We start from the raw sequence: 27,910 nt of genomic DNA on the forward strand, positions 1-27,910 counted from the left end.
GAGCGATGGTAAGCATGGGTGTTTGGAGACGGACTTTGCCACCATTAAGACCGAAGAATTCTCCAGGTCGAAGCATCCTGCTCACTGCTGGTCCTGTTTTGTGGGGCAAGTGTCTCCTTGCCTTTTGAAGGATGTGGTAAGGAATCACACCAGGCAATGGGATTCAAAAGTCCAGACACGACACAGAAAAAGATCAAGAAGCCCAAGGAGACAGGAGGGGAGGAGAAAGAGAATTAAAAATGAAAGAAGATGGGACTCAAATCCAGAGTAGGAGATAGGTATGTGACCAGAATTTCAAAGGCCTAGAATACAAGGACAATAGGGAGGGAGCTGGGTGTCTGACCCCTTTTAGAGAGACACCGCCTAACTCTGGGGCCTGGCTGGGGTTGCTGACTACTCTGTGCTGTCCCCTGCTGTCCTGAAAGCAGCAGGTCACCAAGGAAGGCAGGACCCACAGAGCTACCATGCCAATGCCCTTCCCGGCAACCGTACACAGTCGGTACTCGGTGAGTGCAAACTTCAGACAAAATGAATGAGCGGGTGTGTAGGGGTCCAGAGCCCATCTGGGGGTTGGCCTTCGTGCAAATCCCACATGCCTACATTTTCAACCCTGGCTACAAACTGTAATCACCTGGGAAACTCTCACGCTCCTGAGGACAGCAGCCCCAGCCCAGGCCCACTGAGAGTCAGAACTGGGAGGGAGGTGGGTAGGGTGAGGGGTGCCCGGACAGCAGTATGTTCTTAAAAGGCCTTTATGTAACTCTGATATGCACTCAGGGATGAAAAATCACTCCTCCAGACCCTTCCTGATAAACATTTGTCCGAAAATGAGAAGAGCTGACTCTTAGACATTCTAGAAGCTCACTCTAAAAACTCAAATTTTCAAATGGGGCAGAAAACCCTAAACCTAAACCAGATCAAAGCTCAACCAGGACTCTTGGGGCAGCTTGTCCTATCCCAGTGCCTTAATTTTCCCACCAGTCAAATGGAGCTAACACCCCTCCCTGACAAGGAGGACAAAATGGCTCTGAAGAACTCGGCATTACAAAGACGACCACACAGGGAATCCCAAAAACTTAGACAAGGAACCTAGGAGAAGAGCAGAAATTTTTTTGGCAAAAAACTCTCTGACCAGTAGCCTATTTCCAGGAATACATGATGTAACTCAAGACTTTGTCCCTTCTTTAGCCTTCCTCTTAACAAGACCTGACCTCTGGGGCTTGGTTCACAGGGAAACATATTGGAGAAGGTGGACTTCACCCCACCCTTCACTCTTACACCCACTCACCTGTTTACTCACCCACCCATCTGCTAGCCATCTAGCCACGCCCCTCCACCCTCCATCCATCCTCCATCCCCACCATCCATCCATTCAACCATCCACCCATCTCCCCACACCCCCATCCTTCATCTATCCATCCCCATCCACCATCCATCTCTTCATCCCCATCCCCCCTCCGTATCGACTATCCATCCATGCATCCATCCAGCCATCGTTCCAAAAATGCTTATTCCAAGGCAACTGTGAGCCCAGTTCACCGTTCAGCCAAGGGCTATAGTTCAGCCCCTTAGAAAAATTCAGAAATAATTCAAAACGGATGGCAGCGAAATCCAGGTTTCCACCCAAGCCACAGGGGATCCCCCCACCGGGGCCAGGACAGAAGGGCCTGGGTCATATCTGTCAGTTATCCCAGGTAACTGTCCTGCTCCACTGAGAAGGCAGCAGTCCCCTGCCCTTCTGATTAAGGGCATGACGGTCACTACAGCTACAAAATGTCTTATCTAAAACCCCTGGGGTCACATACGCTTGCAAATGTGGAAGCGAGAGGGTTTTAGAGATGTAACATGCTGCATATGTACCTATTACAGAATATCCCCCAGAGGTCCCTGAGACAGCAGGGCCATCGAGTAGAGCCGCAGCTCTCCCGTGAACAGATGAGTAGATGAACAGATTGGGGGAAAAAAACACCTTTGGCTATCAGAGCTTTGACACTGGCATCCTTTATCCCAAGCTGGTACCCCAGTCTCTGGATACAAAGTAGATGTTCAACTCTGGGTCTAAGAACTTGGCATTCTCTAACAAACCCAGGTTACTTGCCACAGCCATTCCCGGTGGAGGGGGCTGGCCATTTACACGATGCCATTAGCTCAGGTGGAAAGCCCCATCATCCAGCCCGGGTTGTGGAGATTTTGGGGGGATGGGCTTCAAAACGACAAATGAACTCCCATGTCTCTCTGGCACAAGATAAGGACTTGTAGCCAAGAGAGTCAGCACGCTGACAGCACCTGACCACAGGGCAAGGCAGCTGGCAGGGCCGGCAGAGAGAGCCAGCAGCCCACCGGCATCACAGAGAAGCAGGAGCACGCACTACAGGAACCAAATAGCTTAAATCAAGAAATGCCCATGCCGCCCTGAATGACATCACTCACACCTCTGCAGCTGAGAGCTCTCGGAGGCCAAAAAGAACCGGCCCAGTAAGTCTGACGCTCGTTACCAACACTGACCCATCTGCCCATACGTAACATGAGGGAAGTTTCTCCATGCTCTGGGCTCCCTAAGGTCTGTATGACTCCAAAGGTTTGCCCCCACTCCTCTGCAGGACAGATGTTCAAATGTGGGACACGCCTCCCCCACTAGCTCTAAGTGCGGGACAGGAAGGGGGTCCTCGGTACTCTCGGAACCCAGCGCAAGGTGCTCAGGACGCTCACTCCCCTGCTCGGCGGCCGCCCTGCCTGCCGCGGGGCCTCGCTTCCCCCCCACCAGCAGTGCGAGTGACTTACAGGGTGCACAAGGGGTTTGAAACCCTAGTTCTATACTAATGCTTCTGTGCTCTTCATCTTCAGAACTTTTTACCAGGACACAATTACAGCGTAATTCAACAAAGAGAAAATCATTCAAAACATGCTTTTTAAAGCTGCAGACGCTACAACTGCGTATCTAGCCAAAGGAATGAAGGATTGTGCAGATTTGATCGGCTTCGGCTTTGTGATCACCTGCCTTTCTGCCCCCTCATCTCAACCCCTGACTCTGCCTAAGTATCCCCAAGGTCACGCACACAACTGGGCAGAAAAGGTGGGACTCACAGCTGCTTCCCAGGGTTGAGAGAGCCACGGTCGATCTCCCGGTCGAACTCGGTACGAATGTCCTCCAGAGACCCATCGTCCCCGAAGGCCCCCCACTCCGTGTTGATGCACATCCTCCCCTCGTCGCCTTCTACCAGGTCGATGTGCCTCAGTTCCTCCATGTAGCAGGCATTGGTGCCAGTGCCTTGGAGAGAAAGAGGGACCAGATCAGGAGCTGCGAGAGTGGGCTGCCTCTGCCTTCGGGAAACGCTGGCTGAGGGCGGGCATGAAGAAAGGGGTGACGTTACCGATGATGAGGCCGACTTCACACTGCTGGTCATCGTAGCCACAGGTCATCATGGTCCCCACCGTGTCATTCACCACGGCCACAATGTTGGCGTCGTAGTCCTGGGGACACAGAATGGGGCTGTCACTGTCCACTTACATGGGAGCAGAGATCACTGGCCTCCAAGAGGGCAGGGCCAGTGAGCCCCCGTGTTCGGAGCCAGCACTGCTCCTGCAGTGAGGTGTGCTGCTGCTCGTGACTGCTGGCCCCCAGACCAACCGGATGAGAGTGCAGTGATTCCAGCACAGAAACTGCACGGTCACCTTCATTACCCGGATTAAGACTCTCTTCCAAGCAGAGCCATAGCCCTCCGCAAACCACGCGCTACAGCCCCGTGCTGACGACCCTTGTTCCAGCCACGCAGGCGCCCCCCGCCTGTGTCAGCTGCCTCCACACAGCCCAGCACTCCAGTCAGAAGGAGGCAGCTCCCGCCCCGGGGCTCAGGATCTCCATGCAGCGCTTCTGGGAACCCCGCTTTGAACCACCCTGACCTTCCGGGCTGTGGACTCTCCCTGTTCATCTACCTGTGTCTTCAGGACACCTAGCATGATGCCTCCGGCCATGCCCAACTGCCCCCAGGAAGGGCCTGGTCTGTTCTCCCCACACCGCCCCACCTCCACACAGCCGGGACAGGTGGCCCCGAGAAGAGTTACCCCGCGCTTCTTGATGGCTTTGTTGAGCAGCTTCACCACATCCATTCCCTCCACTCCACTCGCTTTAAATTTCTTTGTCCAGGTGATCAGGATGCCCTGTGAAGGAGAGCCAGTGGGGGCTGGATGAGGGCTGGGAGTCCTGCAGAACCCCCAGGTCCCTGGGGAGGCTGCTCGAGGGCCGTGAGAAAGCAGAGGCCCAGAGAGGACAGGCGGCTCCCTCCAGATCACAGCGGGCAACCACAGAGCCAGACTCCGTCCCGTCTCCTGTCCACCCACTGGCTGGACGGATTTCTCTGGGGGATGCCACGGAAAGAAACTATGCGGCGCACGCTAGAATCCAGCGTGCAAATCTGCCTGGATGTCAATTACACAGCCAGACTTCAAGTAAAAAGAGAACAAGAGAAATCCTGTTACTACCTGATCCCCCCTCCATGCTGGCAAGCCAGAGCCCAGCTCCCACAGCCCGGAGGGAAGATAGGCAGAGCCAAATGGGGAAGAGAAACAAAATGTCAGGAGAATTCTTGGCTACTGAACTTCTAAAGCCAGGTGCTAGAGATTTAAGGATAATACCCAGCGCATATGACTTATGCCTCTTCCCCCAATTTTGGAATTTAACCCCCATTTGTAAGCAGCAACTCCACTAATGGGTCCAATAGGCCCCATTTCTGTTTGTGTATTAATGGAGACATATCAAAAAGACTAGACAGCCAATGGTCACTCACTTGAGAATCGGGAAGGGTAGGAATTTTATTAGTCTTTGCTTTACATCTTTATATTATCTATATAAATAGCATTATATAATTGCTTTTGTATTTTTTTTTAATCAAAGAGTGAAAAAAATAAATGTTATACTTGACTATTTTCTCTCTGAATGGAGAAATTTACCCACACGTGCGGCAGGGTGGGAAAGAGCTGTGGTTCAGGCCCCGTGGGCCTCTGAGGGTGCCACAGGGGTGGGTGCTTGCCCACACGCAGCCCGCCCCCACTCACAGTGAAAGCCACACAGAACGGGGTGGTGCTTAGGAGACGTGGTTCTCTGTGGCTCTTTGTTCAGCAGCAGCCTGCTCCTAAGCCAGGCATTCCAGAAACCCCTAGACTCTGTCTTCTTCCCCTCAACCCCAACCCCCAAAAGCCTCAGAGAGTATGTTGTGGAAAGAATATGGAGCTGGAAGTCAGGAGACCAGTCCCATTCTCACACCTCTGCCCACATCCTTGTGAGCAGCTCCCCGGATTCCTCTGAGGGTCACTTTGCTCATCTGGGGAATAAGTCAGCTGGTTTAGATCTGGAGAATCCAGAAGGTTCCAGGCAGCCCTGAAGAGTGTGCATAGCATCCGCCCCGCCCATGAATAATTAGTCTCACCGGCTTCCCAGCAGGCAGTGCAGCCCAGCTTAGGAAGCCCTCCTCGGATGGGGGTCAAGACCGGGGAGGGGGGGCCCTCTCACCCCTCTGCTCACAAAGCCCCTCTAGCAGACACATCTGCCCTGCCCTGGGGGGCTCTCCTGCCTCTGAGGATATTCTCTCCCCCTTCTGCAATGCCTTCCTCCCCAGAAGATGGCAGCTTCTGTGGGGCAGGCCCCATCTGCTCCCTGTCCTCTCCCAGGGTCTAGCCCGGCTGTACAGGGATGGCACCTAGGCAGTGTCCCTGACGACGGAGCTAGGTCGAGCAGTCTCTGCCCCCCTTTTCCCAGGGGGATATGATTGTCATGTCTCCACTCTCAGAAGCCAAGGAAAACTTAGTACCAAGAACAGGCCTTGAGGAAGGTTCAGGAAGACACCATGGAGGCCAAAGTGATCTGAACACCTTGGAGGTGTTGCAAGCCAGACACCAGAGAGTCTGGACAGGCCACGGCAGTCCTAATGGGGACAGGGACAGCAGTGTCCCAGAGGTCTTCAATGGGGGGAGGGGGAAGGAACGGGTGACAGGAATGTCTGGGATTCTGGTCCTAGGTCTGCCATTAATAAGCCCTGTGACCTTGGGAGGTCTGGTTCTCCAACTGGGCACTGACTGGTTTGCCCTACTAAGCCCTCAAGCCCCCTCCTGCTCCAACATGATGTGATGACACAAATGGCACAGACAGAAGGGCTCCGAGGGCATGAAGCAGTGGCCAAGACAGGGCGCTTACCCTACCGATAAAGACATACAGGGGAGCTGCCCAAAAGCGTGGAGGGGGCCATATGCAACGACGCTACTCTCCTGCAGGGAAGCAGACTGGTTAGGAGCACCGGCCCGGGAGCCAAACTGCCCAGAGTGAGTCTGGGCTCTGCTGCTTCCCGGACGGGTGATCCTGGGCAGGTTCCTGACCCCTGCCAGCCTCAGTGTCCTCATCTGTAAACTGGGAATCACAAGCATGTCATGCATGGGCATGTTTGAAGATACCCCATGTTCACTGTGGGGTGCGTGTTCGAACAGAGAGCCTGGCACCTGACAGCCCCTCGGTAACATGAACTCCCAGGGTCCCTATTATGAGAGGTTTGTTCACAGGTCGCTGCGTGTGTGTTTTCTGTCTCTCATGTCGCATCTACTCATTCTGTCTCCGTGCCGTCCGAGGCACAGTGGTGCCCTGGCGTTCGTCTGAGTCCCTCCCTGCTGAGCAGGTGAATGAATCAACAATGACCCACAACACCATGGGCACGAGGACCCAGACAGAGGTCACAAGGGGCCTCTCTGGGGATGGAGCTGCTCATGTGCGAAGCTTTGGACATGAGCTGCTCTGGTGCAGCCCGGGCACCCAAGACATGGGGTCCTGACCAGACTCCCCATTCCCGGGACAGCCTCAAGGTAAACTCCACATTGCACAACCCTGACAAAAGGTTTGCCCGCCTCTCACCACTTTCACCAAACCTACTGTCTTTTCTTTCACTTGCTTGGATTTTATAAATGTCCCCACCTACCTCGTCTCCAGAAATATGGAAATCCCTTAAGTAATCGAAAGACAAACACAGTAACATGATCTCACGTTAATTCCTACAAATGTTTCTTGAGAAATACAAGATAGGTAGAGCAAAAGGGAGAAAGAGTTGGGAAAGGGGGCTCATTTATTTTCCCACTCTGGGGCTTCTGCGGGGCCCGCCAAGCCCAGAGTGTGCTTACCTCGTCTATTCTGGACTGCCGACAAGGAAAGGAAAATGTGAATCCCACAGGTAATTTCTTGTCCTTGATTTTTTTTTTCTCCATGAAGTCTCCCAGGCACTCAGCCACATGATCAAAAAGCTGGAGGAAGCACAAGAGAGCTGTAAGGAGGGAGAGAGGGGAACCCACATTTGGGGGAAAAATGTAAACAATTCCCTCTGCACACACAGAAAAGAGCACGGCCACACCAGCTGCCCATCCCCACGGCACCCTGCAGCACCACACAGCACCCCGCGGCACCCCACAGCACCCCTACAGCACCCCGCAGCCCTACCAGGAAAGCCAGGCCGGGTGTGAATGCTAGAGAGAGTCCCTTAAATAGAGACTTCCTGCAAGACGGCACAGCATAGGAAGCCGTTCAACCCTGCAATCAGAACTAGCCACTGGGTGCTGAGGGAATTTTAAAGTAATAGAAAGTCCCCCCAGCCCTCCATAACAGCGGGGCAGTGGGTCTCTATCATCCCAGGGGTGGCGTGGTGTCTGGCCCCTTCTCTGGATCTGGATCTTTATCTCTATCTACCTCAGTCTGTGCAAATTCCAAAAATTCTATGGGCTGTTCAAGAGCCTCTAGCCCACTGGCATGACTTCACAATCTTCAGACTGTCCTATTTTTACTTTTTACTGAAGTCGGATACACATGCACAGAAAAGTGCACACAGCCAAAGCACAGCGTTCACTGGCTTCTCCCCAGCCCACCTGCCTGTGTCGCCAGCACCCGTGACGAGAAACCCAGCTCTGCCAATGCCCAGACTCCTCCCTCGCGCCCCCTGTGGTCACTGCCACCACCTAACCCCACAGGGGCGCGTGGCGGTCACTGTGACGTCTAGCGCTCTGGATTCGCTCTGCCAACTGTCTACTACGCATAAATGCAAGGAGGGTGCACTCTTCGGTGTCCGCCTTCTCTCCCTCCACATTACGTGTGGGAGAAACATCGACACTGTCGTGTGCCTGTAAACTAGTCATTCTTGTTGCATTCAGTGGATTTCAATTTAAATTCGCCTGCTCCGTGACCCATTGCCTGGGATATGCATATACATCTTAGGAGCCACTAGAAAGAGCACACAACATGATTTCCCTAGCTTCTGCACGAATACCGTCAATGATGGAAGGCTCACCACCTCTAAGGCAACCTTTTTGGATCTCTCTAATACCTCCCCTCATCTCTAAAATGTATCCAGAATTGAATATAATGTTGCATAATGTGTTCTGAACACAGGAGAGCTTAGTTCAACTAAGACTCTCCCTTTTCCTTGGCTCTATACCTCTTAATGTAATCAAAGCATATATATGTTCTTTTGGCAATCAAGCCAGTTTAGGTAACCCTGACTTTTTCACATGGCTGTCGTAACACTAGACCTCCCTTATGTATGGGACTGACAAAGCCACGGAGCTTCCAGAAGGCCAGAAGAAGGCAGTGTTGGCAGGGCCAACCACATGGTCACAGAAAGCAATCCTAGCCCATGTTCCCAGACAAGGCTCTCTTCCTGGAAAGCTTTCCTTGCGGGGATATCCTCAAGAGGGGGCGGGAAGTCATTGTTCCTATCCCCAACTTTCCTCAGAGGCTTCTGACCCAGCTCTACAGTCTGAATTTCCTGTGGGGGTAAAGGAAAACCTGCCAATTTTGATTTAAGAGCCTCTGTCCCTGAATCACCACTACTCAGACTGTGGCTGCAGCCAGTGACTCTGACTGAAAAGACACATGACCACCTTCCCTGGAGGAGCCCAGCTAAGTCTCTGGCGACCTACATTTCTAAGTCACAGAAACCCATTACTAAGTCCGTCAGCGAGCCCCAGGTCATCTGCTCTCACAAGCCCCATGCCCCGCTGTGACCCTCCCAAGAGATGGCCTCCGGGGCAGGAGGAGGGTGGAAGGAAGGCCCAGGCAGGAAGAAGCAGGGAGATGGCAGGCTGCAGAAACAGATTCCCACGGATGAGGCGCTGTAGCGCTCCCAGATCCAAGCCAAACACAGCTACCCCGCAGTGCTCTGTTAAGAAGGAAATGCCCACAGCCCGGGAGCTCCCAGCCTGCTCAAAGAGACCGAAGCCACCACCACACTAACCTAAGCCTGTGACCGGCCAGGGAGGGAAGCTAGCCCTCCTCGCTGGGCTCAAAATTCTTGTGTCTAAAAAGCACGATTTTTTTCTTTCCAAACAATGTAATCATTATTTTAAAAACCCCCAGAGAGTCAGTTTCTCCTCATTGAAAAGGGTAAAAATGATGAAAACAAAAATTTAAATATTATTCAAAATTTCCCAAACTAAATAAGTGATTTTTCAGAAGGCTGCATGGATGTCTCCAAGATTATTAAAGCTGAAAGATGAACTGAACTTTTGGGGATAGCATGTGTATGTGTGTGTGTGTGTGTGTGTGTGTGTGTGTGTGTAAGGGGGCGGGAAGAAGAAAAAGATAAAGCAAATAGTGAATGGTTGGGGAATGTGGATGAGGGTATATATGGGAGGCTCTTGGTGCTTATCTTAAAACTTTTCCATAAGTTTAATAGCATTCCAAATAAAAGGTTTAAAAATCTATTAAAATTCCTGCATGTTCCAGAAGATGAGACCACCACCCCGTGAATTCAGGGCTGTTCAGTCTGAGTCTCTGCTGCTTCACAGGCACGTGGGGCCCTTGGCCTCCTGCCCGATTCTACAGGTCCGTCAGAAAAATGGCCTCTGATACTTACGTCTAACCTCAAACCAAACTTCTGAAGCAGAGTTTCCTGTCTCATCCCTATTTTCAACTGTCAACCCTCTTCCTCAGCCCCTGGACTCTCCTCCACAGCCCTCACATTTCCTCACCAACCAAAAGGTTTAAAGACAAAAAGACAAGACCCAGGCTCAGAGTGGTCCACGTTGCTGAAACCCTAACAACCAGGCCCAGACTACGTGGGTGCAACTCCCAGCTCCACCACTTCTGAGCCGTGTGACCCAGCAGGAGGTTGCTTAACATCTGCACCTCCGTTTTCTCATCTGTAAAATGGGATGGACAACGAGCTGAGGGAGCACAGAGCTCCGTGAAGTACTGCGATAATAACACAGCATCGTTACCCTTATCGCCATCCTCATCGCCTTTTCTTTGCAGACTGCTTGAAAGGGGAAGGGGCAAAAGCAGATAGCAGGAAACAGTGACCCTGGAGCTGAGAAGATGGGGACAGAGGCTGGGACAGAGGAGGTCACAGGGGCACAGGAAGTAGTCGTCACTGTGGAAGTGAATATACAGCCAGGTGGGCCCCTGTTGGGGGCACCCCCTTAATTTACAGACCCTGCTCCTAAAAGGTGAAGCCAAAGTATATAGGACCATCTTAGCACGGGGGACAGTCCTGAGGGCGAAGGCAGCAACGTGGCTCAACCCAAGGCCAGTGGGAACAGACAATGACAGGTCAGTACTCGCTGTCAGATGGAAAGAGCAGGCTGCCACCTGGAGGCTGCTGGTCACTTGCAAGGACAAGGCAGCAGCCACCAGGCTGGACTGGGAGATCCAGCAGCTGGCAGGCCTCGCGCACCATCGGACAGATGGGCCGGTTTCTGCAGCCCAGCAGTGCAGGGATAAGCAGGGGAACCTCCAGGCAGGGCCATCCAATGAGTGACACACTCATCTGTGCTGGAGACAGTGTCCTCTTCAATGCTGCCTGCAACCCGGTTGGAAAAGCTCTGAACCCAAGCCCCCAGGAGCACACGAATGGCTAGGATTAGCCCTTTTCTCTCAGAACAGAAAAAAACAAAAAAACAAAAACCAACAAACAAACAACAACAAAAAAAAAACAGACCCCACCCACATTAACTTAGAAACAAAGTAGAGTCAAGAGGAGAAGGCTCCTGGGGCTCATCTCAAAGTCCAGCTCAGAACAAACAAGTTTTCTGGAGAACTTAGTCATGAACCTTTACGGGAACACACCCTTCCTAAAGCAAACAGTTGGCAAGCTCTGAATACATATCCCGGGCAGCAGCCATGACTCGGGAGGCGAGCTCCAGACCAGAGGGGCCGGAGCAGCTATGGGAGGGCGGGAGGAGCAAACCCCACGCATGGCGGGCTAACAGCACACAGGCTAACTGGAAGCCATGATCTGGAAGCAAGGGCCCCACCGCTCACCACAGCCAGAGAGATGGGGAAGGGCAACAGGCCCTTCCGAACGTGCCCGCAGCCCCTTGGCCAGCTCTGGAAGACAGCCCTCCCGGGGGTGCCCCAGCAAGGAGACGGGCCTCAGGTATCAGATGTTGAGGGAAGGAGGTGGTGCCTTTCTGAACCAAGGACTCTCAGCAGGCTATTCAATCCTGTAGCCAGGAGCCCCTGACCAGCCCTGGGGCCACGAGCTCAAATTGCTGTGGCCCCACAAGGTGACATGAGGCCTGGGCCCCAAATGAGGTGGGTGAGGAGGCCAACAACCTAGAAGAGCTGCTTTCACCCAGGCGCTCTGCGAAACCTGCCCCAGGGAACCAACCCCAGGATCCTTAGGAAATGAATACCTTTACCCACAGAGCTGCCAGGTGCCCTCTTCCCGGGCCCCCCCTCCCACCTGCCAATTTTCCCAGATGGTGGGCTATCTTTCAGTGGTCACACCCTTCCACCCAGCAGCCCCTCTCCGCGTGAATCTATGAGGGACTCCTTCCAGGGGCTCAGACACCAGAGCCTGGGGGGCAGGTTCCCGGAGGCAGGAGCCCACTGGGGCCGATCAGAAGGGCGCAGGGACCCACCTGGCTTCCGCTGCCATGCACGATGTTCTCCGGGGTGTCATAAATCTCGGACTCCATGTGAACATTCTGGTTTTGCTCATGATTCACTTGCACCCTCAGAATTCGAAAGGAAGACCCGCCAAGATCCAGGGCAATGAAATCTCCCTTTTCTGTTTAGGGAGACAACAGGGATCACATCAGGGTCACATGTGATGGGAAGGCTCCACACTCTGCGCGCCTCTTGACAGGGTCCGGCTGGCCTGCCTCCCTCATGCAAACCTCATCCAACCACTGTCTACCTGGAAAACAGGCCAGGGAAACCTCCCCAGCCTGGCTCACGCAGGCCAGCTCCAAGCAGGGGAAGGCGAGGACCAAATTCCATTCAGAGGCCCACCCGGGCTTTCTCTAAAGCCCAACCCCTTCCCCCAGACAGCACCATTAGCCATAAGATAAAAAGAGCATTTCAACTCCAAGAACACCCCATACCTGAGGTCAGTCCCATGCCTTGAGTTCCTAACACACCCCCATTCACTCCCCTTGGGAAGAGAGATAGGGGGTTAAATTGTGGTAAAATCTACATAACATAAAATTCACCACTGGAACCACCTTTAAGCAGTGATAAGTACAATGTTGTGCCTGCATCACCACCACAATCCATCTCCAGAACTTTTCCCTAGAAAACTCTAGAACCATTCCCTGCTCCTCCCCTAACCCCTGGTCACTGCCTCTCGCCTTGCTGTCACCACGGATGTGCCTCATCAGGATGCCTGATTCCAGGAGTGGAATCACACAATACTTGGCCTTGTGTGTCTGGCTTCCCTCACTTTGCATAATGTCTCAAAGTTCATTCTGTAGCCTGTGTCAGAGTGTCCCGCTTCCTGAAGGTGGCTGGTATGAGGTACACGTGGGTACAGAACTCACTGTATGTCGTTACCTCGCTGCCTATCCATCTAGACACCTGCCGGGGAACACCCATGTTGTCTCTACCCAGGGAAGGCGTGTAACAGAAGTCTCTCTTGGTCACGTAGGAGGAAATGGCCTGACATGGTTGCAGCCCTCAGGTCTGATGTGGGCCCTGATGGAGGCGTGCCTCAGTGGGACACGGATGATGGCACCGTACGCAACCCAGGGCCACCAGATGGCAGCAAGGAAGGCAGCCGTGGGAAGGGTCCAAACCATCAAGCCACCATCTAACACTCCTTACCCTCTTTCTCACTGGTAATTCTCACATGCTTCCAGAAGCATGGCGAAAATCTGTGACTTTTACTACTGCTGTGACATCCTCAACTGACCCAGTGGGTATCGGGCCAGGGGTGACAGCACCCCCTGCCACCCAGAGCCCCGATAGTCCCCAAAGTCCCCAATCCTACAGCAGCATAGACATGTCTGCTTGGGATCTCATCTTCCTAGGGAAGCATCTTTAACACTATTTTTCGATAATGGCATCATTGAGATCTAAAGCACCAGACAAGTCACCCCCTTGAAGTGTGCAATTCCACAGTTTGTCGCATCGTCCGTGATGCCACCAGGGCCGCAGACCAGTTTTAGAGTGCTTTCATCACCTCCAAAAAGAAGTCCTGGACTTTTTTTTTTTTTTTAAAGATTTTATTTATTTATTTGACAGAGATCACAGGTAGGCAGAGAGGAAGGCAGAGAGAGAGAGGAGGAAGCAGGCTCCCCGCCGAGCAGAGAGCCCGACGCGGGGCTCGATCCCAGGACACTGGGATCATGACCTAAGCCAAAGGCAGAGGCTTTAACCACTGAGCCACCCAGGCGCCCCAGTCCTGGACTTTTTAACTATCTCCCTCTCAAGCAAGCAACCTCTTCTCCCCCCTGCCCTAAGCAACCATTAATCTGCTCTCCATCTCCACAGCTGTGTCCATTCTAGACCGTCTGTATGAGTGGCATCACACAGCATGTGGCCGCCCGTGGCCAGCGTCCTGGTGTAGCATGGGTCAGTACGTCATCTCCGTACAGCCAAATAATAGCCCACTGCATTTACGCATTTGTCTGCAGATGGAATATCTGGGTGGTTTCTACCTCTGGCTGTCAAGGATAACACTGCAATGGGTATTTCTGCAGAAGTTCGTGTGTGCCCTGTTTCTATTTCTCTTGGGTATATACCTAGAAATAAGACTGCTGTCCAGGGGTAACTCACACTGAACTTTCTGAGGAACCGTCATCGGTGTCTGAGCAGCCGTTCCATTGTCCATCCCTCCCGTGATACGAAAAGGTTCCAATCTTCCACATCCTCAATTCTCATCACCATCTTACTTTAGTTTGGTTCGCATTCCTCTGGCTAATGACAATGAGCACCTTTTCGTGTGTCTCTTGGGGGTTTTTTACCTTCTTTGGCGAAATGTCTATTAGATTCCCAGCTTGTTTTAAAAATTGGGTTGTCTTTGGAGTGTTGAGTTGTAAGAGACCTTCATGTCCTAGACCTAAGTCCCTATCAGATATAGGACTTAAAAATATTTTCTCTCGTTCTGTGGACTGGCTTTCCGCTTTCTTGATGGTGACTTTTAAAGCATGAAAGTGTTCCATTTTGATGAAGTACAATGTATCTGTTGTTTTCCTTTGTTGTCTGTGCCTTTGGGGCCATATCTTAGAGGCCATTGCCAAATCCAGGGTCACAGAGATCCTCACCTACGTTTCCTGCCAGGTGTTTTATAGTTTTAGCTCTTACATGTCAGTGTTTGATCCCTTCTGAGTTGATTTTTCTTTATGGTGTGAGGTAGGGCTCCAACCTAGTTCGTTTATGTGTGGATATCCAGTTATCCCAGTACATTTGCTGCAAGACTGCTCTTTCCTTCATTGAACAGTCCTGGCACCTTTGTCAAAAATCAAGTGACCATACAGGTATGGGTTTCTGAACTCTCAATTCTCCCCACCTCCCCCAATTTTGATATATCATTGATACCCTGAACTCTCAATTCTGATCCACGGCCATCCTTATGCCAGTACCACAGTGTCTTGATTAATGTTACTTTGTAGTAAAATTTGAAACGAGGAAGTGAAAGTGTTCCAACTTTGTTCCTCTTTTTCAAGATTGTTTTGGTGTTTCTGGGTCTCTTGAGCTTTCTTCTTCTCAATTTTTAAGGTAATGGTTAGGAAGAATAAAAAAGCCTCTCTTCTGTAAATCTTGTATTTGATTCCACCACTTTGTCAGCTCTGACACACCACTCTACTTCTGGAACTCAGAATGGTGTTTGATATACAGTGAGAGCTCAACAAATACTTCAACTCAGGAGGGTGGTAAGGAATCAATGAACAAACCAAAGAATTCTCTGAGTGAATTTTCCCCATTCTTAACCTCGCTCTCAAGTTCCTTGAGGGAAAAAAACACAACCTGGGCTTGTTTGCATCTTACCCATGGCACCCAGGAAAGATCAGCAAATGCTCCCCGGATGTTTGGTTATAGGGGCTGGTGACCCAATCATTCACTCACTCAAGGTAGCCCTGCTCATTGGTCATTAAGCACAGAGCAGTGACACTGCTGGCCAGTTGGCTTCTTACAGCTTTGTTGAGAAATTATTCATATAGCATACATCTCATTCATCTTATTTTTTTTAAGGTTCTTATTTTAATTCGTTTGTTACAATTCATCCATTTTAGTGTAGAACCCAGTGGTTTTCTAGTGTATTTACAGAGTTGCACAACCATCACCACTACCTAATTGTAGGACGTTTTCGGCATCCCAGATAGACACTCGGTACCCATGAGCCGTCACTCCCCACTTCCTGGCAACCCCTCTAATCCACCAACAATCACAAATCTACTATGTGTCTCTCTAGATCTTCCTACTCTGGACATTTCATGTCAATGGACGCATACAAGAGCTAGTCTATTGTGGATGGCTTCTTTCACTCTTTATAGCTGATGTTTTCAAGCTTTGTATATGTGGTGGCATGTGTCAGTACCGCATCCATTTCTGGGACCGAATTATATCCCATTGTATGAATATTACAACATGATGCCACTGGTTTTAAATTGCTTCTATGGTCCAAAGGAAACAGACCAAGGGAGAATGCCAAAAAGCAGGTGTCAGAGATCGGTAGGAAACTCTGACCCTGACTTTGTGGGGTGTTCAAATCTATTTAGAGGGCTTTTTTATTTGGGTTGGTTTTTTTTTTTAAGATTTTATTTTTAAGTAATCCCTACACCCAGTGTAGGGCTCAAACTCACAGCCCCGAAATCAAGAGTCACATGCTCTACTGACTGGGCCCGCCAGGCACCATGGTTTAGAGTTTTCTTAGGGTTCCCATCAGAACCCTAATCCCCATGGTGCTCAGTTAAAAAACTGAATTTGGTACAAGGCTGCTCCTCCTCTCAGGAAGACGAATTACTAGAATATCAAAAGCCTTTATTTTACCATCAACCAACATTCACAGAGCCTCCGTGCATTCCAGCTGCTAAGTCCTTCAGATGCATCATTTTATTTTTAACTCCCTCGACCCTATAGGGTAGGTACTACTGTGATCCTCATTTTATAGGTGAGCAAGTAAAGGCTGGGAGGGATCAGACAACTAGCCCAAGCTCACAACCTAAGTGGCAGAGCCAGAATGTGAACCCAAAGCTCAGAGTCATTACCACGATTCCAACTGACTGCTGGACAGTCATGGACACGGGCCCCCAGAGGTTGCTGTGGACTGAGACTCCGGCACCACCAGAATGGCCGCCTTTCTGGGGTTCCTCAACATCAGCGACTCCTCGCGGCTTTTGGGTTAGTTCTGCCTCGTTCTCCAGTGAAGACAACGCACACTCAGTGCGGTAAACAATTCCAACCCATTTGCGCAGATGAACGAGCACAAAGGCAAACACTGTGCTAGCATGAACTTATGGGTGCTTTTTGCTTTGTTTCAACATTTTTTATTGCTTTAATGTTTAAATAAACATTTATTTATTTCCTGTTATACACTGACTTTACATCGTAACTTAAAAAAAAAATAGCATGACCCATTTTTCGGTTGCTAGCCTGGTCCAAAGTCTCATTTCCAGTTGAATCAATGGTCTTAAGTGAAAGCAGCTTCTTATGCTCAGGGGCCCGGGGGCTGGGGGGGGAGGGGGGGGGGGTGCGGAGCTCGTGGTTAGTGGGGTCAGTGCCAAGTCAGATCAGGAGAGAGCTTTCAGATCCTGCTGCGGGAAGGAGTCAGGTTTCAGGCAGCACCTCCACGGAACCCAGACCTGAAGTTTTTCAAGCAGGAAAAGTGCAGATGACCTCAGCTGCCAATAACCAGAAGACTGTGGCCTTCAGGTACATGGGGCTGGGCCCCACTTCCACAACCCTGCGAAGACTGGTGCTCCATGCCAGCCTCCCGCTGTGGTCTGTCCGCTCCAGCTCTCCCCTGCTCTTCTCAACAAGCACAGGTCAACAGGGTCCCATGAAGTTCGAGTCAGACATGGCAACCAGAAAAGGCGACCTTGAGATGTCAGGAAAACACTAAACACTGGACACTCCCCACACCTGGAAGTGGGAGTTGACCATTTGAGGAGGGCCTTTCCCAGAAGGCAGTTTACAGGGGTCATGGTCAAGCCCAGCACAGTTCCTGGTCCCTCCCTGAGCGGTGGCCCTGGTTCCAGGCCATGTTTGTGACTGCCCAGAGAAATGGCACGTCCTTCTGTAAATCGCATTTGCAGCTTGGGAGATGGGGGACAAATATCAACTCATCTTCCTGGTTTCCGGAGAAGGAAGCTCTACCAATCCAGCCGAGCGACCTGCTCCTGGTCACACCTATAGTGGCGCCACAGCCCCTCTCTTTTCTTAGTCGCCCACGCCCACATACTTGCAAATATTGTGATGCTCATTATCTTCTAGGGGTAAGTGGCTTATCTTCCTCAGTTGGATGATAAGCAACTTGAAGGTGAGGGCAATGTAACACGCTTACTTCCTCCCCCTCCACCCCCACTCCCCAAGGCTCACGCAAGGCAGGGAATCAGTGTTGGCTGCTAGTTTGAAAGAACTGTCTGGGTCAAACGTACGCCTGTCTGGTCCTAGTGTCTGCCATGGCAAAAGATACCAAGGAATGATGTCTGGTAAGGGGAACAAGATTTCCAGTGAATTTTGGTGGCTGTCTAGCCTCTCTTTAGATAACTATCCTCCCCATTTTTCATCTGAGGTTGGGGGTAAGCTGAGCCCCTGCTCCCACTCCAGGGGGACCAATGTGTCATCCAGCAGCATCCAGTCTCCCACCTTGGCCATCATGATTGGCTCAGGATGGGCACATGACCTGAGTCAGCCAGCCAATCATCACCCTCTCCAAGACCACGGCTGGGATCACTAGCTCTGAGGCAGGCATGGGCTAGAGCTGGCAGAGCCATCTTTGTCTGCCACCCTGAGGAAGAGGCAGCCCTCAAAGGCAGCCAGCACCCAGACTGCAAGAAGGAACAGGCGAGTCTCGGAATACAGAAGCCAACTTACAACTAGGTTTCCCAGTTATATGAACCTAAAATGTTGCTCTTTTTGCTCATACAAATTTGAGCTCGATTTCTTTAAGCTACAAGGCTCCTGAGCCCGATACTCTTTATTAGGGAAGGAATCCCCTAAACGCCTACTTGCCCTCCATAACAAAGGGCATCTATTTGGATCTCAGGTTGGTTCCCCATTAGAGCTTCGGTGTCCCATCCCCCCACAGCAGAGGAGGAGAGGAGCCCCCAGATCACAGCTCTGGTGCCTCTGCCATGGGGGGATAGGAGTGAGACAGCCTGCTTCTGCTGTCCCCTTTTTTCTGCCTTCTCCCCTAACAGCATCACGGAGAGGCCAGTGAATTCTGAAAAATTCTGAATCTTTTTTGTCCAGGGCTAGACCTACACATTTAGGCCTGATGGTGGGGCTCCTGTGACTGGCTGCATCGGCTGGGAAGGGCCCGCCCAGAAAATTCTTACAAAGTTGGTTGTTAGATGACACTAGCATTAAGGAGGACAAGGACCCACTAGAACTCTCACGGTGGTTGGCAGCTTCCAAAGCACTTTTTGTTTGATCCTTCTGCAGTCTTCTGAGTCAGGGAAGGCAGGGTCTGATAACCCATTTTACAGATGAGGAAATGAGGCACAGGGAAGTTAAGGGATGCCTCCAAGGTCAGACAGATAATAAAGAGTAGAGCCGGAGATTAATCCAGTGTTCTGGGTTGGTTTGGTTTTTTCCCCCCTTTTAATTCAAGTTTGGCCTCTTTTTAGAGCACTGGGCTTCCCTCCAACTACCTCTTCAAAACTTTGGCCTCAACCTTCCTTCCTGCCCCTGTTGCCTCCTACTTACAACTTCTTCCCACATTGCCCATTTCCACTGAAGCCAGGAGAACCGCTCTTCCAGACAAGGCTCATTAAACAAAGCATCTGAAGGGCCTCTGGTGACTTTCCACTTTATGATGACCGCCATTATTCCCAGCAAATAATGGAAAACAAACACAGGGACAGATGTCTCTCTCAAGTCCAGATCTGCACAAGACGGAATACTGGGCAAACAGAAAGCCCGCCTTCAGGAAATGCCTACCTTTGCCCTGTTGGATGAATTGATTTTGTATGTGAGAGGCAAAGGCTCTCCCTGCACGTCTGCAACCCAGCTACTCAGATGACAGTTCTACCACCTCCATCAAAAACCCAACCAGAATCCGAGACACGCAGGTTTCACGGGTGGAGAGACAATCCAATCATCTTCCCAGATCCGGAAACAGAGACAGAATGGGAAGTGACCGGCCCAACTGCCATGGGAAAAGACGGTATTTTCTTTCCCCTGACCAATCTGGGGCCCAAAAAATTAACTGAACACACTGCAAATCAAATATTTTCCAACTTATCCTTTGGGTAAAACGTGTGCTTAGAATCATAAGGCAGAAACAGTGAAATATTCAACTCAATTTACCCTCAAAAACCTTGCCACCTAATTGGTATTTCCAAAATCCTTACTGAGAAATGAGAAGAAGAGAAAAAAGGGGAGGTTTCATGAATGAGACCCAGAACGAGCACTTCTGAGGGAAGCGAGACGTGGAGGTGTGCTGTCCCCAGAGACTCGCAGCTCTGAAAAGGGACCTTCTGTTTAGCCAAGTCACCAAAGTAAAATGGCTTCAATATCTTCCTTCTTTTATTTATTATTCATACCTTTCCTACTCCAAAAAGGATATGCAACAGCTAAAAGCCATTTTAGGGTTTAAAAAAAAAAAATTAACGTATAGATTACTGAAGAGCAATTTAAAGAAAAACCACTGCCCACAAAAGATGTCCAAGGGGGGGGAAAATAATAAAAATGTGCTGATACATTTCCAAAAAATCAGTAGTTTTAAAACTCTGAGGCCAGTTCCCTGGGGTCAAGGTCAGCAGGAAAGGAAAGGAAAGGTTTGTTTCTCCCTTTGACTCCGAAGTCACCCCGCCCTTAGCAGGTGGGGGCATCTCTCCACTGAGCTGAGTCCAATTTATCCCTCAGTGGTTTGGGATTACCACTAATTCTGTCGCTGACTAATTATACAGTTAAAGCAGTGATTAACATTTAAAAAGGGAACAGCACCTTGGTTTACTATCAAGGAGGTCTGCATTCTGACTACTCCAGGGGACTTCCTGGTTGTTGGCTGATAAGCGGGTACAGGTCACAAAGGGACAGGGAGGGGACTGGGGGCAGGTATGCGAGGCCTTCCAGTCAGTGTCAATGCCTGTGTGGGGCTGTAGGGTTGGTTCCAAATGGAGTGTGGGCCCCAGAGCATAGGAACTGAGCCCAACCATGAATATTAGGAGCAGCTATGGGGAACAAGGCCATGGGGTGTGTTAGGGTTGCACTCTGACACCCCCCCCACCGAAAAAGATATACTGAAGTCCTAACCCTTGGGACTCGGAAAGGTGACCTTATTTAGAAACAAGGTCTTTGCAGATGTAATCAGGTTAAGATGAGCCCTGAGTGTGGGGCCTAATCTGATTAGTATCCCCATAAAAGGGAAATGCCCTGTAATGACAAGGGCAGAGACTGAAGACATGCCGCTGGCAGGCTAAGCGCCACCAAGGACTGCCTCCCACCACCGGAAGCCAGAAGGCGCTGGGGAGGCAGGGGTAGGGCTGGGCAGGGTGAGGCAGGGAAGGGAGCTGAGAGCCATCAGGAAGACCCAGGCTGCACAGGAGGGGGGGGTCCTATTACTGCAGAGCTTTGGTTTCGTCACCTGTTAATATCACTCTGCCATCCTCAGAAGCCCTAAGTATTTTGCCCGTCCATACTGGGGAAGAGAGAGGCTCAAAAGGAGGCCTGGGGCCCAGGCTGTGGGCTTCCGTTACCACGCGTGTCTTCACACTGAGAACACGGCTGACGGTCAGACGTGTTCTTTTACACAACACGAAGAAAGAGCGAACACCAGCCATTATCATTTTACGGTGCAATGACAGCACAGTGCACTACAGATTCCAGAGCCATTCAAACTATAAAGTGCCTCAAAATAGATGGAATGTGTAAGAAAAGAGCAAAGGTTACGGGAAAAGGCAGGTAGGCCAGGGTCAACAGATTTCTTTTCTGCGGGACAGCTCAAGGCCTACCGTGTCTTGGCATGTGTTATGAAAGTCTGAGGGAGGGCTGCAGAGGGTTTTTCCCCAGGGAGTCTGAATGCTGGGCCTTATTTTGAAAAATAGCCAATGGGGGTAAATGGCTAGATGACTTGTATAGCTGGATCACACTTAGAGACCCTCAGCTGTGCAAATGGTTTCTGGAAGGGGAAAGAAAAGCACCCCCAGCTGACATACGGTCCTGGCATAGACATATGGTCCTTGGACACCTTAGCCCTGGACCAGTCCCACAGGATCAGGTGCCCCGCGGGCATCAGGTATCCCTCTGCGCTCCCCCCAGCCAAGCCAGAGGAGGGGCCTTCCAGGGGCTGCCCACACCATTACTTCCCCTCTCCCCCTTCTCTTAGCCGGAAGCAGGCAAACCCATGCGTCTTCCAAAAGAACTCCGCTCACCCTGGAAAGGCTCACTGTTCCTAGATGCGGGACCACCCAGAGCAGGGAAAAAACAGGAATGAACCACAAAGCCAGAGACGTCCGGACAAAACCCCAGGCACACCACAGCCCCATGGCACTCCAGGGACCAGAATTTCTTGGGTGATTATTACAAAGTTAAAACTGCTGGTAACCACGACCTCAAGGAACACAAGAGGAGGGAAGTGGAACAGATTTCCAACAGTCAAGAAGCAGGGAGATATGAACGCCAAACCCCACCTGCGCCACAGAGCCAACAGAGCACACAGCCTCCATCGGCGTCTAGATCTCATCCGGGGCTTCTAGAGAGCCCCGCACACAGGGCAGGACCTTCCCAACGCAGCCAGTCAGCTCCAGCAAGTGTGTGCTTGCCTATCCTTGGTGGACACCAGCAACAGCGGTTTTCCTGACACCCGTTCTGCAGGCTGTGTTCCAGAGGCTCCAAATGAAGGCTTGAAACGAAGCCTCCAGAACAGGGAAGAAACCGCAGGGGGGTGTGAGGACCAGGCTCTCAGGGTATGGACTCCCAACCTGAGAGAAACAGGACCTCCCCATCATCTCCCTCCCTCTTATGTGCAGCAGGTGGACCCCAGTCCAGAGCACAAAACACCCCTCCGAGCGGGGTTCCTGGGAGGGTGCCTCGCTGGGGCCACCAGAGGACTCCCCACCGCCCATCCCACACACACTCCCCGCCCCGCCAGAAACTACTGGCTGCAGGTCAGTTGGACAGAACGGCTCCATCGAGCCTGCTGAGCTGTGCCCTCTCAGCCTCCACTCTGCCAAGAGCAGGAGCTAAGCCCGCTCCTGTGGGGAAGGAATACTGACGATCCACGGGGAACCCCCAACTCCCCTTTGTGGGGCACTGAACTTACTTACACAGATGCACACTGACAGGAGAATTTTTTTCTCCAGTTCTACCTCCCTTTGCCATTTGCTCTAGAGGCTACCTTCACATCCCATCTGTAACATTTTGTTAGATGGGAACTTGACTCTCCCCTCTGAGTCCAATACCCAGCTGGCCCCTGGGATTGCTACTTATCTGAAGGGAGGTCTTGGTGCCCTGATGAAGAGATTTCCCTAAAATGAACTCATTTGTTCTGGAGCTTTTCATGTTCTACAGACATAAGAGCAACGCACACAGCATCTATAAGGTCAGGACAGATGATCCTTCCCTATCATTAGCCATTAGACAGTCGGTCCAATGAGGGCAGTATCAGCCTTATCCAACCGTGGTAGCTCCGATGCCTGGCACATGGTAGATACTGAGCAGGCATATGTTGGATGGATGGATGGATGGACGGATAGACGGATGGACAGGTGGGAGAACAGATGGATGAATGAATGAAGGAAATAAATGAACAAATGAAAAGACAATAGACAGGATGTTTTCACAGAGAATTCAGCTCTCAGAACCCAATCTCTGGGTGAGAGACTCACCTGAACCATCGGGAATGGACCTTACAAACGTTGGCAACATCTTGACTGTGGCTGTTGGATTAAAATCCCGGGAGAGGCCATTCTTCATCTCCTTCTTGAAACGAGTCATGATATCTATCAGAGTTTCATCGGAGAGCCGCATGGCATAGAGATATTTGTCAATCTGGGGGAAGGATAAGAAGGAAGGCAAGTGAGGTGACGCCTAAAGGAGGTCATTTCAGCTTAAGCCTGGCTGGGGAGGGACAGGGCAAGGGCGAGGTGCCCGCCTGTGTAGGGCCATCCAGCTCCCACAAGTTCTGACACACCACACAATGGGATGGGCAGTCACACAAATGCCATCAGCCATGTCCCTCAGAGCAGTCTTACAAATGGTCCAAGCCCCATTTCATCCTGCAAAATGAACCAGGTAGCTCCAGTCCTTTCCAATCCTTGAATGCTCCACAGAAGTTGCCCTTTGACCCCCAAGCACACACCAGAGGTGCCTAAGCCTACCCAGGACTCCCTTCTGCTGTGAGAAGTGGCCGGCTCACCCGCAGATGGATGGCAGTGTCAGAGGCTAAGAACAAGGGTGCCAGAGCCAGCCACGTGAGCTTCCACTCCCCACACCACCACTTCACAGCTGTGTGAATTTCAGCTTCCTCAACTGAGAAACAGACTGGAGAAACAGGATCTAACTCACAGAGTTGGGAGTTTTAAGATCAGTTGAGACGGAGAAGCACTTAGAACACAGGAAGTGCTTACGAAACTTGAGCCATCAGTGTTAACGTGAGACAGTGGTGCTGGGGGGATTCCTTGGGCACGATTTCTTGGTAGGCAGAAATAGTGGCCAAAGGGCTGGAATCCTTCAGAACATGGAGTGGCAGGCCCAAGAGCAGGGAGACCTGAACCCCACCACCCCAGAAGGTATGGGGACAGCCCCCAGGATCCCCCATACAGGGGCTGGGGCTGACATGCCCACACTCCCAAGTCATCCCAAGTACTGACCCAATCTGCTGCTCTTCCTGGGCTCCCCATTCTCCTTGGGGTTCCAAGGCTTCTAACTGCCAGACCCCTCGGACTGTCGCTGGCTAATCTTCATTCATGGTATGTTCCCATTTACTCTCTCGGACTGTCGCTGGCTAATCTTCATTCATAGTATGTTCCCATTTACTCTCTCCGAAAGTATATATTGGGCACCTCCTGTGTACCCGGGCTCTAAGCCTTCTTGTCTCACTACTCATTCATTTTGCTTCTCTTCGGCTCAGGAAGCCCCGACAGCCACGTGCCTGGACTTCTCATTCCTCTTTCCTGAGGCTCCTCAGTCACTCACCGGAATGGTTTTCCATCTTCAACCTCACCCCCTTCCATCCCATCTGGTATCCCACTGCCATGGTCTCCTTGGTAAAGTCAACCCCGCTCATTCTTTCCCTCGCTCAAAGCCTTGCATGTCTTCCATGTCCGAGGCGCTAACCCTCTCCAGGTGTGACTTCGAGCTCTCTGAACTCTGGCCCAAACACCTCAACTATTCCTGGTGGGTCCCCGGGCTTTCGCACCGAAAAGCTCTTCCTTCTCCTCCCAGCTCTCCAGATCTCCCCTCCCCTTCCAGGTTCAGATCAAACCTCCCCTTCTTCTGCGACTGTCAGAGTTCCTCAGGCTGGAGAGGACCCCTCCCTCAGCACTGATCTCTCTGCACGGGAGAGCCTGGATCATAGCTTTCTGCCCCGGTCCCCTATTCCAGTGTTTGCTCCGTTCACCTTGACCCCCCTCCCCCACCCAGTGCCCTGCACGCAGTCTTGCACACGGAAGACTCCCGGTGGATGGAGAGAGAGATTTATGACCCGATGAGGTTGCAAAGACCTTGATGCTTATTTGCTTCTGAGAATGGCATCTCGGACTCACTTTGCAGGGTGGCTGGAAATGTCCTGACTCAAGGACACAGAGTCCCCAGCCCTAGGTCTTTTCTGCATATTGTGAGCTGGGGCACCCTTCTTCTCACATGGCCTCCGTGCCTCGTGCTCCCCCAAACCCTGCCTGTCTCCTGTCTCACAAACCATCAGCCCATTGGCAGGAGTCCCCCAGTGTCCTCTGTGGCCGGAGACAAGCCTGCCCCACCCCCAAGCTCTCCTTCCACAACCACCTTTCCCCTTACCCCCTGTAATAAAGCCCTGCAGAGAAGAGCAATCAGAAACCACCAAGAGCTCAAGTAGAAATTGCCAGAATCACGGCCCCAGGAGAAGACACGCTCCGCTCTATTCTACCCCCAAGGCTGGCACCAGACAAGCAGAACTTGCTGCCATGGTGCCCACAGTCTGGCGGGGGGGAGGCAGTCACGAAACAAGGGTGTGTGAGCAGTGCCAGGAGCGGGAGTCTACTGAGAAGGCTTCCCGGAGGCGTGATGTCAGAGTGTGCATCCAGGCACGGTCAAGAGCATGTATGAAGGCCGATGGTGAGGTGGGGGGGGGAGCAGTTTGTGCAAGGAACAGAAAGAAATTCAGTATGGATCGAGCACAGTGTAAAAAGTGAGGCAATTAAGAAGACCGAGAGGAGCTAAATTGTGTAGGATCTTGTAACGCACGTTAACAAATTTAGACTTGATCCCAAGCACAGCAGGCCTTGGGATGACTTTCAGGAGTATTCAACAATGAGATCTGTGGTTCCGCAAGATTGAGCCGGCTGCTGGGGAAAGAATGGGTGAGCAGAGGCAAGACCAGATACTAATCGATAATCGTAGCGTTGTTACTCCTGCATTTGGGGCATGCTTCTGCGATCGCATTCCCCACCCTCCATGCTGCATTTATGGAAGGGTCTATCTCCTCTGATCAACATGTGAGTTCCCTAGGGAAAGGAACTCATCCGGATGCCTGGTACAAAAGAGGAATTTAACTGATACTAAGTGCTAAATTACTACTCTATATTTATCCTATGGCTCACAGCAGATCGAGCGCTTTCATATCCAGTAAGTCCTTTAACCTTCAAAACAGCCCCACCAGGCACATTCTTGATCCCATTTTACAGATGCAGAAACTGAGGCTCCACAAAGCAAAGTGATTAGTTCAAAGACCTATCAAGAGAGTCAGGTCTCATACCTGCAAGTCTGACGCTGCTCCCTACAATCGTTCCCATCCCTCAGGGAAGAAGACCAGTTCCCCTATTCTGTGGAAGCCAAGCCCAAGTAAAGCTGCTGAGGTTTTCTAGCTGGACAGGAAGAAGCATCTAGAAAACCCAAGGCTCCCTGCAGCTCCACAGCCATCCTGCCCCCTGACTCAAGGTGCAGGTTAGTGCAGGGACACTGATCCGAGACCCGAAAAGAGCCTAGAAGCTCAAAGGAGGAAGCAGGCCGGGGACACAGAAGACAAGCCAGCCCCCAAGCATCTATGGAAAGGAGGCTTTCCTCCTCTGGTTCAAGCTCATGAATCATTATGTGGGACAACCCCTCTCTGGAGAGATGTGGAAACAGGATCCAAAAAGAAGGTTTAAGTTGGGGCAGAGTGGGAACTGGGCCTGAGGCCTCCTGGACGTCATGTGAATGAGAGTAAGCAAGGGGAGCCCTTTCCACTGGTCCTCAGGAACTCAGGAGGGGCCTCTGAACCAGCACAGATGCTGGGTCAGGGGTGGGCTGGACAGCCAGGCAGTGCCCAGTGCAGGCCTCAGCGGGTCCACGGCACACAGACTAGGCCCCTTTAAGCAGCACAGGAGAAACTGGATCAAAGCCCACATCGGGGGACACTTGTGGAACAGTCCCCAGGGGTCCAGAGTGCCCAGCGCCTCACCGAACCAGGGGCCTCACTCCCTTCGCCTCAGACTGGCCCTGCCTGGCAGCAGGCTACACTGCCCCATCCACCTGGGAAGGACGACTGGGTCATGGGTGGCAGGAAGGACAGGTGTCGGGCCAATCCCGCCTGTCCGCGTGCTCCGGATCTCGCTGGGGCTGTGCCCCACAAGAAATGCAGCAAGAGAGCGGCCATTCCTTGGGTGGGGCCAGGAGCCCAGGAGCCCAGGAGCAGAGGACGACAGAGGGAGGCAGACCTGAGAAAGGCCAACTTCTGGTCTTCAGGGGCTTGGCCAGAGTCTATGGTCTTTCCAATTTTTCTGTCTCTATTCCCACTCCACGGCATCTCCAGATCCGGCCCCTCCCCGCGTCCCTCCCGCTCCGGCCACGTGCACACACTGCTGCTGCTCGGTGGCTCTGGCCACATGCTGGTGTCCAAAGAACCCCTCCTATGCCTCCAACCCTCTCCCCTCTATGTTTTGGCTACAGGAGGCCATGGCACAGCACCTCCAAAGGCTGCAAGCTGCCAGCCTCAGCGTTTGGATGGTCTGTCACAGGCCAGAGGCTCCCAGGAAGCCGTGACAGGAACCCTAGGGGTCCCAGCGTGCTCCCTCTCGCCTGTGGTATCTGATACGTGCATGCAGGACTCTGGTCAGACTATGAAGGAAATGGGGAGATGCCAGGCTCCTGGACACCGCACGGTGGCCCGTGTCCTGCAGACTCTTGCCCGAGACTGAGAAAGACCCTAGTCACGGCTCCAAGCACCTTTCACCATCCCCTAAAGGGAAGGGGCCCTAATACTGTGCAAATCCTTGTCCTGGATGGTCCCTCTTGTGGACCAAGGAGGTCTGGAAGCTCTGAGCCGCTTGAGAAGCTGGACCATGGCAGAGACAGGAGGAGATATGGGAAGAGAGAGCACGGCCC

At 51.8% G+C, this 27,910-nt stretch overlaps 1 protein-coding gene across 1 annotated transcript in view; it reads right to left on the reverse strand.

The window, feature by feature from the left end:
• The window catches only part of HK1 (hexokinase 1), a 62,274-nt gene that overhangs the window by 20,579 nt on the left and 13,785 nt on the right, over positions 1 to 27,910 (reverse strand). Inside the window, exons 2-7 of the mRNA XM_032841458.1 lie at positions 23,239 to 23,401; positions 11,884 to 12,032; positions 7,156 to 7,275; positions 4,063 to 4,158; positions 3,372 to 3,471; positions 3,085 to 3,268 (exon numbers count right to left, since the gene is read on the reverse strand). Of these exons, the coding sequence (XP_032697349.1) occupies positions 3,085 to 3,268; positions 3,372 to 3,471; positions 4,063 to 4,158; positions 7,156 to 7,275; positions 11,884 to 12,032; positions 23,239 to 23,401 (812 nt within the window). The remainder of the gene's footprint in view (positions 1 to 3,084; positions 3,269 to 3,371; positions 3,472 to 4,062; positions 4,159 to 7,155; positions 7,276 to 11,883; positions 12,033 to 23,238; positions 23,402 to 27,910) is intronic.

This window comes from Lontra canadensis, unplaced genomic scaffold, assembly GCF_010015895.1.
Source record: "Lontra canadensis isolate GAN:19392208 unplaced genomic scaffold, GSC_riverotter_1.0 scaffold3, whole genome shotgun sequence".
NCBI classification, from domain to species: Eukaryota; Metazoa; Chordata; class Mammalia; order Carnivora; family Mustelidae; genus Lontra; species Lontra canadensis.